Genomic DNA, 17,395 nt, shown 5'->3' on the forward strand with positions numbered 1-17,395 from the left:
GGTGGATGCCATAAATGCGATCCTCTGTTTGAAGGGTGATAAGATTTTCGGATGAAACTGGCCAAGTCATTACGTTACGTTGCTACATCTCGTAGTGGTTTATTACATAAATTACATTTTTCATTTCTTTACACAGTGATTTTGGCAGACCGAAAAGTGACGATAGTGAGTGATTTGAGATTATTCTTATCGCCACACGCACTTTACCAGACAGATAAGGTCGCCCTTTTGGATATACAATTTAGTCCTATCGCTAATAAGTCTCTTTGAATAAGTAGTTTGAATAAATTTGCTCTCATTATAGTTTGCTCGAAATTTATAGAATTGCACAGAAATATGTTGAATCCCCCCCTTTTTCTTCTCTACAGATACCTACACAGCCTTTAAAAATTAAAGATTTGTTCTAAAAACCCCCCGCCTAACATTGGTCCCCAACTCCGTCGTTCCGGTTCGGTTTGCTCCGCCGGCACAGCTGCAGCACGATTTCGCCCGTTTTGATGCTCTTGAACATCTTGACCGCCTCCAGGTGGGTCAGATCGTGACACACCTGCCCATTCACGGCCAGCACTTCGTCCCCGGCCCGTAGCCGACCATCCTCGGCGGCCTGTCCCGACGGCAGGATGCTCTTGATGAAGATCCCCAGCGCTCCCCGCGGACTGTCCCGCCCTCCGACGATCGTAAACCCAAGCGACTTCTTCCCCGGACCCTTCTCAAAGGCGACCGTGTGGAAGCTACACAGCGAACTTTTCGGTCTTCGCGGCAGCGTGCAAAAGTTGGTCATACTCTTGTCCATGTCCAGCGACCCGGTCCCACTGCTCGCGTCCGCATCGTCCGACGTTCCGCCGCTCAGCTCCAGCTTCTCGTCGTCGCAGAGGTTCATCGAGCTTTTGGTAACGTGGCGGGACGCCGGCGAAGACGAAGAGTGCTTGCCGACCAGCGAGCGGCGGACCAGTTTGGAGCCGGAACCGGAACCGGAGTTTTTGGTGAACGAGCGTCGCTTGGCGCAGTCCAGCGATACGGGTTGCGAGTCCACCTCGATGCTGGGCATGTCGCAGGCCATGGAGAGCAGCGGGGTTGGGGGAGGGGAATGGTCGGGACGTTTGGCGGAGGTGGCCAGCGCGAGGGCGCCCTTGGAGCGGCGTGGCGTGCCCAGCGTGTTGAACTTACTGCCGTCAATTCTGGAAATAATGAAAAATTGATTTGGTAAGAATAGGGCGATTTATGTGAAAATAGGTGGTTAAAAAACGCTATTTCTGCTTATTACATCTAATCTTGAGAACTTGACTACAGGGTGGCCACTCAAGTCGGGCAATCGGGAACGTAAAAATCCGCAATAAAACGGAAAAAAGTCGGGAATTTTTAAAATTTTGTCAAAATGTCGGGAATCCCAAGCATACATGTTTTAAAATTATTTTCAAACTCTTAAATAATTTTGTTATACTTAGTGCAATTTTCAAATTAATTTCATTCTATTCGTCTTTAGCAACTTACTTTAAATCGAAACCTTCGCTATTTTTTATCTATTTGAGTAAATATGAAAACACTCTTTAAGACATTAAAATTCTAATAAATATTGGATGATTATGATGGCACAGATCTTCAATATGGTTTATGAATCAAGAGATTTTTTATTTATTTATGACTAAGTTTATCAAACAAAAGATAACTTCAAACTTTGAACATCAACAATGCAAATGAAAAACAAATATGAAAAGATCTGCGATTATGCGTAAAGCTATAATTCTGTTTTATTTTGTCAAATTTCTTGAATATTCGAAAAACGATTTCAACTTGATTTTGCCCATATTTTTTAAATATTAGGCTAGGGTTAGTGATTTTTCACGATTTCAAGGAAGCCCCGTATTCCGTGAAATTTGGTCAACACCGTGATATACCGAAAAATTTGAAAAATCATGTCTTGAAAAATTGCTCCTCAGGTTTAATTTTTTTTATTTTGAATTAAGACAAACTACAAGTAGAGCATTTTGGAAGCAGGTGTTAAAATAAATTTATAAAAATATTGCATAGTTAATTTAGATCTCATTTTTTGAAGATATTGATCATAAAATATCTCTATTGAAATGCTGATTTTCACATGTAAATACACAGCGAAATGACCTTTGATTGTAACATGCCACGAGAGACTTTAGTAAATTACTGGGCAAAATTGAACTCATATAAAGATTGCAATGAATATTTTGTGTCAGGGGGTAATATTTTGTTTTTTGATCTATTGTTAATTCTCAAGGTAACTTTCCTCTTCACACGTATACTAAAATAACATATTTTTGCATTTATTCCAAGCAAATTTTCGAGTACTGTGAAATTCCCGTGAAATTCTAATGTTTTGTAATTGGCATGCCACGAAGTTCGATTTTTGAGCCGTGAAAAATCACTATCCGTTACGTCAATTCAAATAATTTTTCAAAATGTGCTAATCATCATGTTTTAATCATTTAAACTTTTTTGTGAGTAGAGGTAACTTACTATGAAAAAAGCTAGATTTTCAGTTATAGGAAAACTGAAATGTAGAATAAAATCCAATCATTTTTCTTCCCGAATGAAAGAAATTAAAAACTTTTTACGTATTAAAAACCACCAAAAAAGACATTTTGCTATAGTAATAACAAATATGATTGAAAAAACTTGTCTCTTCAAAAATTTCGCATAAAATATTGGGTAAAACATGAAGTCTTTCCAAATTCCCAAGTATTTTGAAATTCTTTCATAACTGTTATCATGTTTAAATCGTTTGTGTTAAAAAATATTAAGAACAAAATTTAAAATTTTGTTATCTTAAACTTATTGCAATCCTCTTCTTCTTTTTTAGTTAAAACCAACAATAGAACAACTTATATTGTTTGTATTTTCTCTCTGAAACGAAATAATTTTTGAAGTTATTTTTAAAGGAATTTATTGTTAAGTTTTAATTTTTACTAAAATTGTCAATAGTTTGATTCATTTTTATTTATTTTGAAATTTTGTTCGATGGTTGATATTGGCTGAATTAAAAAAAGTTTTTTTTGAAATATAAGGTTCTTTGGCTGAAATAATTAGACCAGCATTTTTTTTGCCATTAGGGTGACCTAAGCCATGTTAGGTTAGTCCAAAAAATGGCCCTTTCGTCGATTTTCACAAAAAAAAACATTTTTCAAAAAATCATAACTTCGCTCCATTTTAACCGACTTTAGCTGTTTTGGGCACAAAAGAAAGATCATAAGATTGACTTAAAAAAAATAGTTTGGAGTTTCCAAAATCTAGCCTGTTAATGAACCTTGATATTGATATTTTTGGATACTTTACGTCAAATTTATTGAGGAATCCGCTAAAAATATTTTCAGATGTAAGCTCTCAGGTCCAGACACAGACAGTTTTGACTTATATGATACTTTTCATCTTAAAATTTTGAATATCAGATGGCCAAAACTTTAAATAAAAGTTGTACCATTCTAAGGAAAAAATAAACACGAACTGATATTATTCTAGTTCCCTATGGAGGCAGGTTGAAAAAGAAAATAGAACGCAAGATTTAATCTTCAAACTTTGTTGACAAAGATTTTTAAATATTTTGACCATGATTGAAATTGTATTAAACATTGTTTTATTTTGATTTGGAATATCACATATGAATCATTTAAAAGGAATAGACACAAAGGCAACTTATGTGACTTTTGTTATCAGCAATTTCTACTTTTAGCTCATTCTGTGCTTGCAACATAAGTTTTCCACGATCGCTTGCGAGGCGATCAAAATAGTTTCTAATCTACAAACTGCTCTCATTTAGTCACAAAACTGTAACATTCCCCTTAGCCTTTGCCGAGTTACGCAAATTCCCACTTACTTGATAGCAATCGACGCGTAGTTGTCGTGGTCCGAGCTGGCATCACTGTGCTGACCGCTGCTGCTTCCACCACCGCCACCACCAACACTACTCTGATCGTCCAGGTACGAGTCCAGCGAAATCATCCGATTGTTCCGGAACAACCGTCGATTCACCGTCGTCGTCGTCATCGGCGTCGTCTGATGGTCTTCTTCGCCGCCCAACAGATCACTATCATTTACTTTGCTCCTACAAATGACAAGATCGATACTGGTTCCGCCACCGGCACCTGCACCAGTTCTGTGGCCTCGGGTGCAGCTGTTGAGCAGGTCCTGCACCTGCCGCATCGACATGCCCCGCAGGCGCTTGCCGAGGATGTTGACGATTTCGTCATTCGGTTGGATGGTGCCCTCGCTAAAATTTGAAAAAAGAATGTTTTTAATTTGTTTGAAGGAATTCAAAATGGTGGCATCGAATATGGCGGTGGAGGTGAAGCACTTTTACTGTACTTTTATCTGTAGTTTTTTTTTTCTATTTAAGAATTTTTGGTGCATATTTTTTGCTTGGGTTTTTTGTACACTGAAATAAAAAAAAGGACAAAATTCCTATATTCTAGGAATTTTGACTCCTTTCCTTATTAAGTGATCCAAAAAACCAAAAAATATAAATAAAATATATTTTTAATTATGTTTCAAGGGCATTAAAATACATATTTTCAACTATTATCAAAATAAATTTGAAGATATTTGGTTGTATCATTGCCGAGATATAGCCATTTTATGTTAGCAGTTTCAAAAATCGGGTGCCACGATATCTCCACACTGCTTTGACCAAATCGGCTTAAAATTTTGATGAAGCCTCGTTAAACCGGTCCTGTGTGCATGACGAAGCCCGATTTTCAAAAAGTTTGTTTGAAAAAAAGATAAAAATATTTTTATGTTTTTCATATGAAAAATTGCCAGTTTTAGATTTTTGTATTAAAAAAAAAAAAAAAAATCAAAATCGGGCTTCGTCATGCACACGGAATATGTCTTGGGAGTCTTCACCCCAAATTTCAATTTCAATTTGGTCCATCCCATCTCGAGATATCGTGGCACCCGTAAATAAACTCGGTGTTCAGAGAAAAACTCTCACAAAGTTCGACAGTTCGCTTTGCGCAATTTTGAACGTAAATTGTCTCTTACTCAGTTTAATCATGAAATATCTTCATGAAACTTTAAGAAGTGATTGAAATAGTAGTTTATGCAACAAGTTGCAAAAAGAGGATTTTTTCAGCACGAGTCGTACATTTATCCAACGAGGTTCACCGAGTTGGATGAATACGACGAGTGCTGAAAAAATCAAGTTTTGCAACGAGTTCCATACAACATTTTTTGCAATTTCGAAAAACACCCATTGAGTGAAATTTTAAGTCGAATTTTCATGTATTTTGTCTATAAATCGTTTAAATCAAAAAATGTTGAAAAGTGTTACTTTTCGAAACAAGTGCTGAAAAGTTCAACTTTTCAGCACCCATATCAGTGCTGAAAAGTAGAACTTTTCAGCATTTATTTTGAAAAGTGTTGCTTTTCGATACTGTTATTTTTGGTACAGAAAAGTAGGCTATTTCGTCGTTCAAGAATGACAGGAAAAGTAAGTAGTTTCATAAACTACTATTTTAGTGGATTTATTAAATTTTCTGAAATATGAAATTTTTGATTTTCTACATGTATGTAACCCCTTAAATAATGAAACACAGTTACAGTCGGGATTTGGTTGTAAAATGTTTATTTTTTATTATTTTTTTGGTTGTAAAATGTTAAGATGACCTACTTTGAATAAAGCAATAACAGAAATTGTAGTTTATTCAACAATGTAGCAAAACAATGATTTTTTTCAGTGCGAGTCATACATTTTTCAAACTAGGCTCTGCCAAGTAAAATAAATACGGCAAGTGTTGAAAAAATAAACTTCGCAACGAGTTGCAAACAACATTATTACTGCAATTCCGAAAAAAAAAAAATTAAATGGGATTTTCAGTTAAATCGTCTGTTTTCCTGATTTGTATTTTTTGTGTATTTTTGTTCAACTCGAAAGCCAAAACCCTGTCGATAAGTGTTTTTTTTTAAACAAGTGCTGTAATGTTTAACTTTCCAGCTGTTATTATAAGTGACGATAATTATACCATTTGATTTAAAAACGGAGTTTGATGCGATTTTATTTTACTAGCCCGTTGTTTTTTTTTATAACACTGTTCGATTTTTTTTTAATTTCGGAAACATTGTATATGTACCGGTTTGAAAAAGACAATTTAAAACTACTTTTTTGGTAAAAATTATCCAAGTTTTAATAGAATACAGTACTTGTACGGTAACTGGGCTGAGAACGTAGCCCAGTCACCAAACGCTGCTCGCTAACTGGGCTGAACAAAAAATTACGAGGGGACTACCGATGCATAATATTTTCTTGATGGAATATGACAAAAAAGGTTACTCAATGCTCATCATATTTTTTTAGTGTGACTTGAAATCAAATCAAAGCTTGAAAAAAGTTTTTTTATTTATTGAACATGATTTTTGCATCCATTAAACCTTCGGTAATTTCGGTTTGTTTTGGTTTTTTGACGCTTGTCTGCTTTTTAACTGGGTTACGGCCCAGTTATCGAGCACCCAGTTAAAAATCAGTTCAGTTGAACAACGCCCAGTTACTGAACAAGTACTGTATAATTTTATGCTTAGAGGAACGGTTTTATTCCTAACTAGTGCGTCCAAGCCGGGATTTCCTGGGACAGAATTCCCGGAATTTTTCAAAGACCGGGAATTCCACAAATATTTTTTTTTATTTTGTCAATATAGCAATTATATAGCAATTGATGGTATTTTAAATCACTTTTTTTTCAGCGTATATTTGATCTATGTAAAATTATCATATAAACTCAAAAAAAAAAAAATAAAATCTGTAAAAATTGGTCCAAGATCGCGAGATAAAATTTTGTTGTCTTGGACAAAGTTGCTTGGATTGGCAAGCCAAGCATTTTTCCAACATACAAAAAAAATCCCAAAAATATTCCTGAAAAGTTAGATTTTCAAAATCACTTGGATCGTGAACCACCCTAACTTTCAACCAAACCAATTGCAACAACTCTTTTGAAGACACCAAAACTCCAAAACTTCACCATTTTTCGGAAAATCAATTTACCCCTTAATTTCCACAAATTTGTTATCTGGACCACTGTGCATTAGACAAAGAATTGTGGTTGATTAAAAATCCAAAGCACAACAAAGTTTATATAAAATTCTAATTTTAAATGCTTCTAGACTGTCTAAAAACTGCTGTCCATGTTCAGATTTTAGTCTAGATTATCACCAGTTGGAAACCACTAATTTCAACTAATGATTTCTAACTGAACTAAATATTATTGTTGAAAAATGGTTTTTGTGGGGAAAATATTTTCTCGTTTCCCGGGAAATTCAAAACCCGGGAAAATTGGATGCCCTATTCCTAACGATTCATCGCATTTTTTTGTGCTTTTGGTATCGAATCGCTAATATGATTAATAAGTCGTGTGTCAAAATAGCACAATACTTTTCTTTACATTGAAATCAGTAATTGAAACATAATGCAAAAATCTTATCGAAAATTGGATGGTACTTGATGAATGAAGTTAAAACTGATATTTAGAAGACAAAAATAAAATAAAATGTTATCATAATTAATATTTTAAATACATGATAGAGTGAATTTTTCTGTTTAATATTTTTAAAGTCATTTTTTGGGCAACAAGCTTTCGACTAGAGGTGGGCAAAACCGTTCTTTTCTAGGAGCCACTCATTTTCGCTCGGTCATTGAAATGAGCGGCTCTTTCGCTCTTTTTCAAAATTTCAAAGAATGGTGTGTTTTTATTTATGTTTTCAATTTTTAATTAAATAAATAAACTGATTGAAAAAAAAACACAAAAAATCATAGACTCGTTTGAAAACTATGGGGCTTGGCGGTCTCTATATCCAGATTTCGACTCGAACATAAACGTTCAAATTATTGGATGAGGAGAGCACCCAAACTTAAATCTAAAATTTTGGAGAAAATTGCAACCTAATATATTGCTTTCAAAAAATATTCTGCGAACTCTTCAAATCTATAAATGCCAAAGTTTAATCGGGCTAACGGATTTGTTTTTTTAAAAAATCTCATGGGCTATTTAATAGTTTTTAGAAAAATAAATCCAGGTTAAGCATATAAAAAAGCTCAAATTCGTACTCGAGTAGTATTTAAAATGTTTCTTAACGGTCAGTTGTGCAATGAAAAGTTTTTTATTTTGTTAAGAAAATCATTCAGATTAACTTTTTGAGTAATTTCAAAGGAAAAAGTAATCAGGTTTCTATCAAAGGTTTTTGCGAAATTATTTGTTTACACATGTAGCGAGAATCGGCAAATTGGATGAAGAAAGGAACAAATATAATCTGACATAGATATGATTCTTCTAATGGGTGCGGGACATTTCGCCGAATGTCGTTTCGCCGACGGTCATTTCGCCGAAGGTCATTCCGCCGAATGTCGTTTTGCCGCATGGGACGTTTCGCCGAATGAGACGTTTCGCCGAATTGACAAATAATCGTAAAATAAATATATAAAATGGACACAAATTGTATTAAAATATTTTGAAAAAGTATAATGTCCCTAAAAGGTGATTTTGCAATCTTTTTAAAAAATATTTTTTGTTTATTAGTATGTTATTTTTATAAGTTTATGCATTATAACATGCATAAACAATCACTTAAAAAATAATCTAGTTGAAAAAAATTGTGCGAGTTTTTGCATTCTTTCAAATATAAGCAGTTATTTAATTACAGCAAACAATTTTAAATCATTTCTGTGAGTTTTTGCATTAATTTCTGTTTGTTTTTTGCATTCTTGTTTTAATAAATCATTTGAATTATTTCTGTGAGTTTTTACGTTCTGTAAACCATGAGCAGTTCTTTTAGTTTTCTGCTTATAATTTTGATAAATTTCTGTTAGTTTTTGCATTCTTTGTTTTTTATTATATTATTTGTATAATTTGTGTAAGTTTTTGTATTCTTTCCAACATGAGGAGTTCTTTTGATTTTCAGCATAACATTTTGGAAAAATGCCGGTAGTTTTTGCATTCTTTACTGAGCATATTTTTTAAATTATTTCTGAGAGTTTTTGCATTCTTTCAAACATGAGCAGTTCTTTTGATTTTTAGCATAACATTTTGGAAATTTTTTGTTAGTTTTTGCATTCTTTGTATTTAAGCATATTTTTTTTTAATTATTTCTGTGAGTTTTTGCATTCTTTTAAACATGAGCAGTTCTTTTAATTGGCTGCTTATAATTTAGATTATTTCTGTTTGTTTTTGCATTCTTTGTTTTTCGAGATTTTTTTTTTGTATAATTTTTGGGAGTTTTTGCATTCTTTCAAACATGAGCAGTTCTTTTGGTTTTCAGCACAACATTTTGCAAAATTGCTGTTAGTTTTTGCATTCTATATTTTTGGCATATTTTTCAATTATTTCGGTGAGTTTATGTATATTTAGTTTTTTAAGCATATTATTTCTATAATTTTTGTTAGGTTTTGCAATCTTTCAAACATGAGCAGTTTTTTTGATTTTTAGCATAACATTTAGAAAAATTTCTGATAGTTTTTGCATTCTTCATTTTTTAAGCAAATTATTTGTATTATTTCTGTGAGTTTTTGCATTCTTTGAAACATGAGACGTTCTTTACTTTTTTAAATTATTATAATATTATCTTGCCACTCCTTCTCAAGTTTGCATGAGTGAATTACAAGATGGCACTTCAGCGAACAAATAGTATAAATTGTACAAAAAAGTTAATTTTTATTCAATTCGGCGAAACGTCCATTCGGTGAAATGACTTTCGGCGAAACGTACCATTCGGCGAAACGACATTCGGCGAAATGACCGTCGGCGACACGACATTCGGCGAAACGTACCAGATCCTCTTCTAATATCTTCTTGCTTGAAATGTTTTAGTTTTTCATGTCGTTTTAAAAATATTGATAGAGAAAAGATGAAAAAATAAATTTCATTTCAATAATAAAGCGACACAGATTTCAAATTCAAACATTTGGCTCTAGTTTATGATTAGTTTCGGTAATAGCGAATCGAGAGCACACGTAGACGTGTTGACAATCATTTTCCATAATTCAAGCATTTTCAAATCAAATCAGGAATGAAGGAAATATTCCAAAGCAGATCCTGTGCAGATAGGTATTGTATGTTGAAGTTCTAAGCAGTTAACTTCACTAGAATAAGAGAAATAGTAAATATTTGATCACTTAAACCCCTACCAAGAGTCGACGCCATTTAAACAAATATTTCAAGTAAAAAAGTAATACTCACGCATACACCAACCCTCCAGGCAGCACGTGCGCCACCTTGTACCGATTGCTAATTTCTCCCTCGCCATTGCCCATGTGACTGACGATGATCCCGAGTCCCACGTCCGCATCCTCCTCCTGCCCTCCGAGCTCATCCAACCGAATGGTGACCAGTTTAAACTCGATGTGTTCCCCTCCCAGCCCCACCTTCGATGGGATCGACGGCAGGAAGGTATCTTCGGTTTCCAGTATCGATGAGGCTCCCGATTCGTTCACCAGAATGCCCGAATCGCAGTCTTCGGCGTCGGGGCGGTGTATTCCGGTCGTTCCGGGTGGATCGTCTTCCGTTGCGTGGTGTTTTTCGAGATTTTTCTGAAAGTCGGCCAGCCCGGGCAACGCGCCGTAGCTCATGCTGCGCCGATTGTTGGACACTTTGGAGGGGGACTTTTTGAGCGATTTGGAGCCGGGGGCGTGGAAGGGCGATGATGCGGCGTCGACGCTGGTGCTGTGCGTCTTGTACGACGAGTTGGAGTAGATTTTCGAGAAGAGCTTCTGGGTGCGGTCGGACATGGCTTTGATCTTGTTGGTAAAGTTGTCCTTCTTTTTGGCGGGGGTTTTGAACTCGGCGGCTTCGGCCTGCTTGAAGGCGGCCAGCTTGTGGCGGTACATGGCTTCGATTGAGTTGCCACCACCGCCGACGCAGCCATCGCGCATCTGCGCAAATCCGTACGTTTCGTCGTGATCGCCGACAATCATCTTTGGTTCTGGTTCTAGTTCTGCCTCTGCTGACGATTCTGCTGTGACTGCTGATAAGTGCTGCTGTTCTTCGACTCCCTCCGACGTTCTACTAGTGGTGATAAGACTTTGGTTCAGCTGGCCGCAAGTTGCTGCTGTTGTTGTGGTCACTGCTTTGTTCGCTTCACTTGCGCAATCTTCCGCCGTCTCAGCCGTCGCGGTTGTGGACGTTGCTCCGTTGAGAAAGATTAAATCGTCGACCGACTTGTAGAGCTGACTCTTGCCCTCGTCAAAGTTGATCGGCTGGTAGCAGGACAGGCGCGTACTCCCGAGCGGATTCTTCTTCTCCTTTTCCCGATAAACGACCGATCGGTGACTCAGCGAGGGACTCTTATCGCCGAGCCCCGTCGCCACGGCGCTAATGTTCCCGATCGATTTGCTCAAATTCTTGAGCCCACTCGGCGATCCTCCGTCCGCGGACCCGCGCTCCCGTTGCAGAATCCGCCTACAAACCGGCGTTCCGTACTGCTGCTGAAGCTGCTGCTGTTGCTGGGCCTGCTGTTTGTTCTTGATCCGGATCGGCGAGACGTAGCGACCCTTGGGCCGCTCGATAACGCGCCCCTCCTCGATGTTGTAGCAGTTGATGGACGACTTCTTGGTCCAGTTGACGGGCGACAAGTCTGCAAAGGGGGGAAAGAAAGCGCGCCAAATTAACAAACTTGCTCACACGATTCCCACAAACATAATTTAAACGCAAAAATAAAAATCAAATGTAGCACAGAACCTCTCACTCGGCTGAGGTCGTCTCGGGTGACCCTTGCTGGTGGCCTTTCGGACGACAAATGACGAATTGTCTGCCTGGCACCGGGCTGACCATGTGGGAAACTAGAACATCGTCGAGTTGTGGTGCAGGCAGCTTACACCAAAAAGGGACAAGTACAGCGCGTAACAAAGCACGATGAGTGAAAAAGAGATACAATCGGCTTCTTGCTTTCTTCATGTTGCAGCCTTTTTGGCAACATGGCACAAGTCGGCCCAGCATGGGTTAAGACGACGGTGACGGATCCGGGGATCACATGTGTGAGAACTTTTTTTTAAGTTTTTGCTTGGACCTCACTTTCGTCATTGTGAGGAGCAGAGAAAAAAAAAATGGAAAAATGTAGCAAAGGATAACATAAAGATGGGATAATTTAGTGTGGTCCTGAGAAACTGGCCCTTAACTGTAGGGAAAAAATAATGAGGTTATGTTACAAAAGATTCAACAAAGATCAATATACGGATATCCGGATATCCGGATGGACATCCGGATACGCAAAAATATCCGTTAGTTTAGGGCAGTGTTTACCAAAATGGGCCTGGGCCCCATTAATGAGTCTTGGCAAGTTTCTGATGGGTGGATGAACTATAGAAGGTGAGGCCTGAGCAAAAATTGTTTGGGAATCACTGGCTTGGGGTATTTGAATAATATTTTTCAATGAAATTGTAGAAAAAGCCAAGGTCATATGACGGGAAATCTGGATAAATTTGAGTGGTACAAGTTACGGTCTGAACATGAGAAAAATGAGTTTGCAGCTTACAGAATCATAGAAGACATCATTGCAATTAAGGGAAATTTTCATATGTTTGTCAGGTCAAAGATTTGGTCCTTATTCTATCTGAATTGCTGGGTCTCACTACAGAAACCAATTGTTTTGCAAAACTTTTGATGGAAATGTGCTGGCACACTTCCTACTGAGCAATTAATTACTAGAATTTTCAATGTAAAATAATAGTAGAATACATTTAAAACACATTTTTCAATCGTTTGCTTATTTGTAAGTTTAAATGTTTTATATGTATTTTCATCACTTAAGGAATTGTTATAACATTTCCAAACTTTTGATAAAAGCATATCAATAATCATGTTTTTAACTTTTTGTGATATGTTTTCTTCAAAATTTCTAAAATAAGATTATTTTTTTAAGTCTTGGGATGTATTGATCCGATTTTTTGAAAATAAACATGAAACTTTTGCGACTCATTCTCATCATTCTGGACTTGTTTTTTCAGGATTAAAGTTTAAAAATTAATCAATTTGGTAATTTTGAAATGTTAGTCATGAGTTTAATATTCCGATTCCTTAAATAAATAAAAAAAAAATCCTATTTTTAATTTCAAATGACATCAATACAATTTTAAAATATATTGGTATTTTCACCAATTAAATTAAAGATCAACATTTCAAAGAGGCCAACTTATAAGAATTTTGCCCTTTCCTTAGTACGTCTTGAGTTAAGCTCAAATATTGGTATTTTTGTTTATGAAAACTTCAAATAAAAAAAGCGGGGCATTAAATTTGCCAAAAACCTTTTTTGAAGCTAAAGTGAAAACAAAGGTACAGTCCAGACAAAGGTACAGTCCAGACTCGATTATCTGAAGTGTCGAGTACCCCGAGGTTCGATTATTCGAAAGTTTCTAGGAATCTTCAAATAACCAATTCATGGCCAAATTTATTTATTTTCCTTAGTTTTAACCTGGGTGCAGAATAGTGGTTCGCAAAGCGGCCTCAATTTAGAACTGTCAAAGCGGAACCAATTTACTGTTCGCAAAATGCTACCAAGAAGTGGCAAGTATTGTGATCGATCTATAATTTATTTTGTTTTGTCATCATGTGGAAAACAAAAAAAGGCCTCTTTTGGCCTCTCATCGTTTAGTCTACGAAGAAAAAAAGCGCGAGGCATTTAATTTTTAAGCGAAAACCTTAATGTCAACAGATCCAAAATGTTTCAAAACAAATCACTTCAGCAGCAAAAAATATGTCACATTTTAGCTTGAACATAGCCTTCTACTTTGTTTATGTTTACAGTTGTAGTGCAGCTGTATTAGTGGGGAGCAGTGGGGAGCTTTCGAAAATCACGTTACGCATTCTGTCTTTTCAGCACCCATTAAATTTAAACGCAACGACTCAATTTTAGTATTTTTTTTCATTTTCTTAGTATTTAATTTCCGGGGTCGTGGGTTTAAAATTTCCCAATTAATCTAGAGCATATCTTTTTTTGGCACAAAAATTGGAAATAAGAAAGCGAGAAAAAAATATGATTTGATTATCTGAAGATTTAACATTTTTGAATTACCCCCTTGCTACCAGCACAGGCGCATGGTTGCTTAGGATGATTCCATAGCATTTATACCCGAAATTTTCAATTCTATTTATTGGCAGGAAAATCACTGAAATTCAATACTGTCGATTGGAGCGTGTTTTCGTAGCCTAAATCTATAATACCTTGACAATATTGAAGCGTTTACTGGCATCGACTTCAAAAATGTCGAGTTTTCCAGAACTTCCGATAATTGAGTCAGGACTGTAGTTTAGTTGAGTACTTCATTAACACTGGAACGCCCAACGCATGTCCAACTTACACGGACGTCCAAGCCTCCCAAAAAAGGTGGAACGGTAACTTCAACTCGCTGGTTCTCGGGCATAACTCAACCAATCGGGACGATTCTTGTTTCCAGTGATTTGTAAGAATGTCTAGATGATCCTAAAATTTTGCAGAACTTGATTTGAACAAATCTGTAATTTCTGCGACCGAAAACATCGTTCCACCTTTTTTTAAAACGACGCGAAAAAAAAGTTGGAACGCTGTTTTTGATCACAAAAATGACAGATTTGATCAAATTGAGTTCTGCAAAGTTCTAGGATCATCTAGACATCCTAACAAATCACTGGAAAGAAGAATCATCTTGATTGGGTGAGTTATGCCCGAGAACCAGCGAGTTGAAGTTACCGATCCAACTTTTTTTGAGCCTTGGGCGTTGGAATGTTAAGTTATAACAAAAAAAAAATGACTAACCAAAAACTTTGAATCGATTAGAAGATATCTTTTAAAAATAACCATTTTCGAATATTTTGCTATCCCAAATTTGTATGAAAACTTGTATGGAAGAACCAATGATGCAAAATCTTTTTTTTCAGGTTTTTGACAAGCTTTCTGGACTCACAATCCAGAGGTCGCCGGTTCGAATCCCGCGGCGGGCGCTCTAAAATTCTTTGTGTAAATATGGGTATTCGGCGCCGTCGCTCCGTGCCATACTTTCATACACTTAGGAGCCCAGGGCGGCGAAGTCCTTGTAGATAAAAAGGAAGACACAAGTGGTTGGTACTAGCAATGGTGGCCGACAGCTATAAAGTCAACTTCGTTTTCATAAAAAAAATCTGTTAAAATTTACCAGCAATAAAAGATCTTACGTAATTTGTGGTTGCAATTATAGCTTATGCAAATGTGCATTCTAAAGTAGAAGCATCATATAAATTCCAAGAATCGAGGATCACCTCATAAACCTGTTGCTAATTCCTATAAACACGTGGAACAGACAATCTGCCCATAAAAAAAAACCTCCGGCGCATCGTGTCAACGCCATGCGATCCTCCCCTACTGCTGTTGGTATTGTTGATGAGTTTATTACGAATTATCGTCACTTCCCGGCAGGAAAAAAAAAATCGCGACAACGATGACCGCCAAACTAAAAACAGCACATCACGGCAAGGGGTCAATCAAAGGTGGAGCCAGCAAAAAGCCGAAGGTGAAAGAGAAGAATTGTCATTAATTTCTTGGAGAACTTTTGAAAATGACACAATTTTTAACTTCAATAAATGAATAAATAACATTTTAAAATCCAGTTTTGTTTAAACAATATTTTAACAATATTTTAAACATTCAGCAATTGCTCATCCTTTCAACTTCATTCAATGCTGCAAAATGCAGAAAATAAACCTGAAAGGAAACGAACGAAGGAAAGAACAGTGGAACAAACCAAAACAAACACTCACACTTACAAACTAAATCACACAAACACGCACACAAGTTCGCGACCCGTCCCGATTCTCCACGCTTCTTCGCGTGCGCGATCTCGACTGACGACCGATCGGCAAAGCACTGACTGTTGACTGTGGTGACTCCCGGATCAAGAATCAAGGAAAGTACCATACGTCGTGCGCGACTCGTCGTGCTGGTATTTGTGATGTGTTGTGAGCGAATGAATGATAAGTGCGGCGCGCGATCGTTTGGGGTGGTTCTCGCAAATCGTTTTATTTTCAATAATTGAAAATACAACTAGCGTTTTCTGATTTTATTTTCAAAACATTTATTTAGCAAATTTTGATTAATTTGAATCAAAATTTATGTAAAAAAACGTCCTAAAACTTATCACAGCAATATTTATTTAATTTTTTTTTATCTGTTTAGACTACAGTACAGACTCGAATATCTGAAGTTTTCGAACAAATTTCACTTGAATAATCGAATCTTTTAATCACGTGTTTTTCTTTTCTTATTTTGGGGCGTTGAGATCAAATCTAGAGTAAATTTTCAAAACAACCTTTTTGTCACGGGTTTCCTATGCATATAGGACCTTTTGAAAATTTAATCTAGAATTATGAATTCGAGAAAATGAGAAAAGTCTTAGCCGATCTGTAGTCTCAACATTCAAAATTTGTAAAAAGCTTTAAAAATCATTATTTGAATAAAATACATATGTAAATAAATAGTATTATGCAAAGTCCTTAAAAAATATATTTTATGTTCAATCAATTTTTCCAAGCTTGATTAAAAAAATTATCACAAAATGTCCGAGACATGATATGGGCCATTGCAAACTATATTTCAAGTTTTTAAAGTACAACTGCTAAAATAGTGAAAATCAGCTATTCGGATGGAGTGCTTAACACGCCGGATGGGGAAGTAAAACGTGCGTATGTTTTGGGTGACTCACCACAAATAAATTTCGAACGCCTAGAAATGAGCAGAAACTTAAACTGAGACCTTTGCTTTGCTTTGCTTAACAAGCCAAACTTATGAGAATTTCCCATACACAGTTAAAAAAACATGGTAATATTACATCTGGGAATGTCAGAAAAAATTAGTAATTTTACCTCTAAAAATGTTTACCACTATTCCAGTGTTTTGCCACCTTTTCTGTATAAATTTAGGAAATATATATTACATCATTAAAGAGGTGATATAACTCCTTCCAAATTTCATTTTGTTAAAGTGTTCATAGTAAAAAAATGTGTAAATTTGAAAGGTGTAAAATTGGAAGGATAAATATTACCTCTTAAATGATGTAATATTACCTCAATTAAGACCAAAAACGTGACATTATATTACACATTTTTTTTTCTGACATAAAAGATCTAATTATTCCCAGATGTACTATTTCCACGACATGTTTTGCTGTGTAGCTTACAAAAAAAGCAAATAAGGATTTTCAATGAAAATTTTCATTTTTTTAAATATTTAAATATTTTGCCCCTATCGAAAACTTTGAGAGAAAGATTGAGCCAAAAATATTACAAAAAATGTATTGGTTTTGCTTTATGGACATCAGATTGGAACCTTGAAAACTTCAAAATGCTTTATTGTAAGATATTTTTTTTATAGAGATCTAGACTTTTATGAATAAGGACTTTATAACCGTGAGGATACACTGAATATTCACATTTCTAAACAAAAAGTCTAGATA

General features: G+C 36.0%; 1 protein-coding gene across 1 annotated transcript in view; it reads right to left on the reverse strand.

The window, feature by feature from the left end:
• Positions 1–74: 74 nt before the first annotated feature.
• LOC120416000 (uncharacterized) overlaps positions 75–17,395 on the reverse strand; it is a 164,610-nt gene continuing 147,289 nt past the window's right edge. The window contains exons 5-7 of the mRNA XM_039577655.2: positions 10,182–11,574; positions 3,842–4,234; positions 75–1,178 (exon numbers count right to left, since the gene is read on the reverse strand). Coding sequence (XP_039433589.1) covers positions 419–1,178; positions 3,842–4,234; positions 10,182–11,574 — 2,546 coding nt within the window. The 3' untranslated portion in view covers positions 75–418. The remainder of the gene's footprint in view (positions 1,179–3,841; positions 4,235–10,181; positions 11,575–17,395) is intronic.

The sequence above is a fragment of the Culex pipiens genome, chromosome 2 (genome assembly GCF_016801865.2).
Source record: "Culex pipiens pallens isolate TS chromosome 2, TS_CPP_V2, whole genome shotgun sequence".
NCBI classification, from domain to species: Eukaryota; Metazoa; Arthropoda; class Insecta; order Diptera; family Culicidae; genus Culex; species Culex pipiens.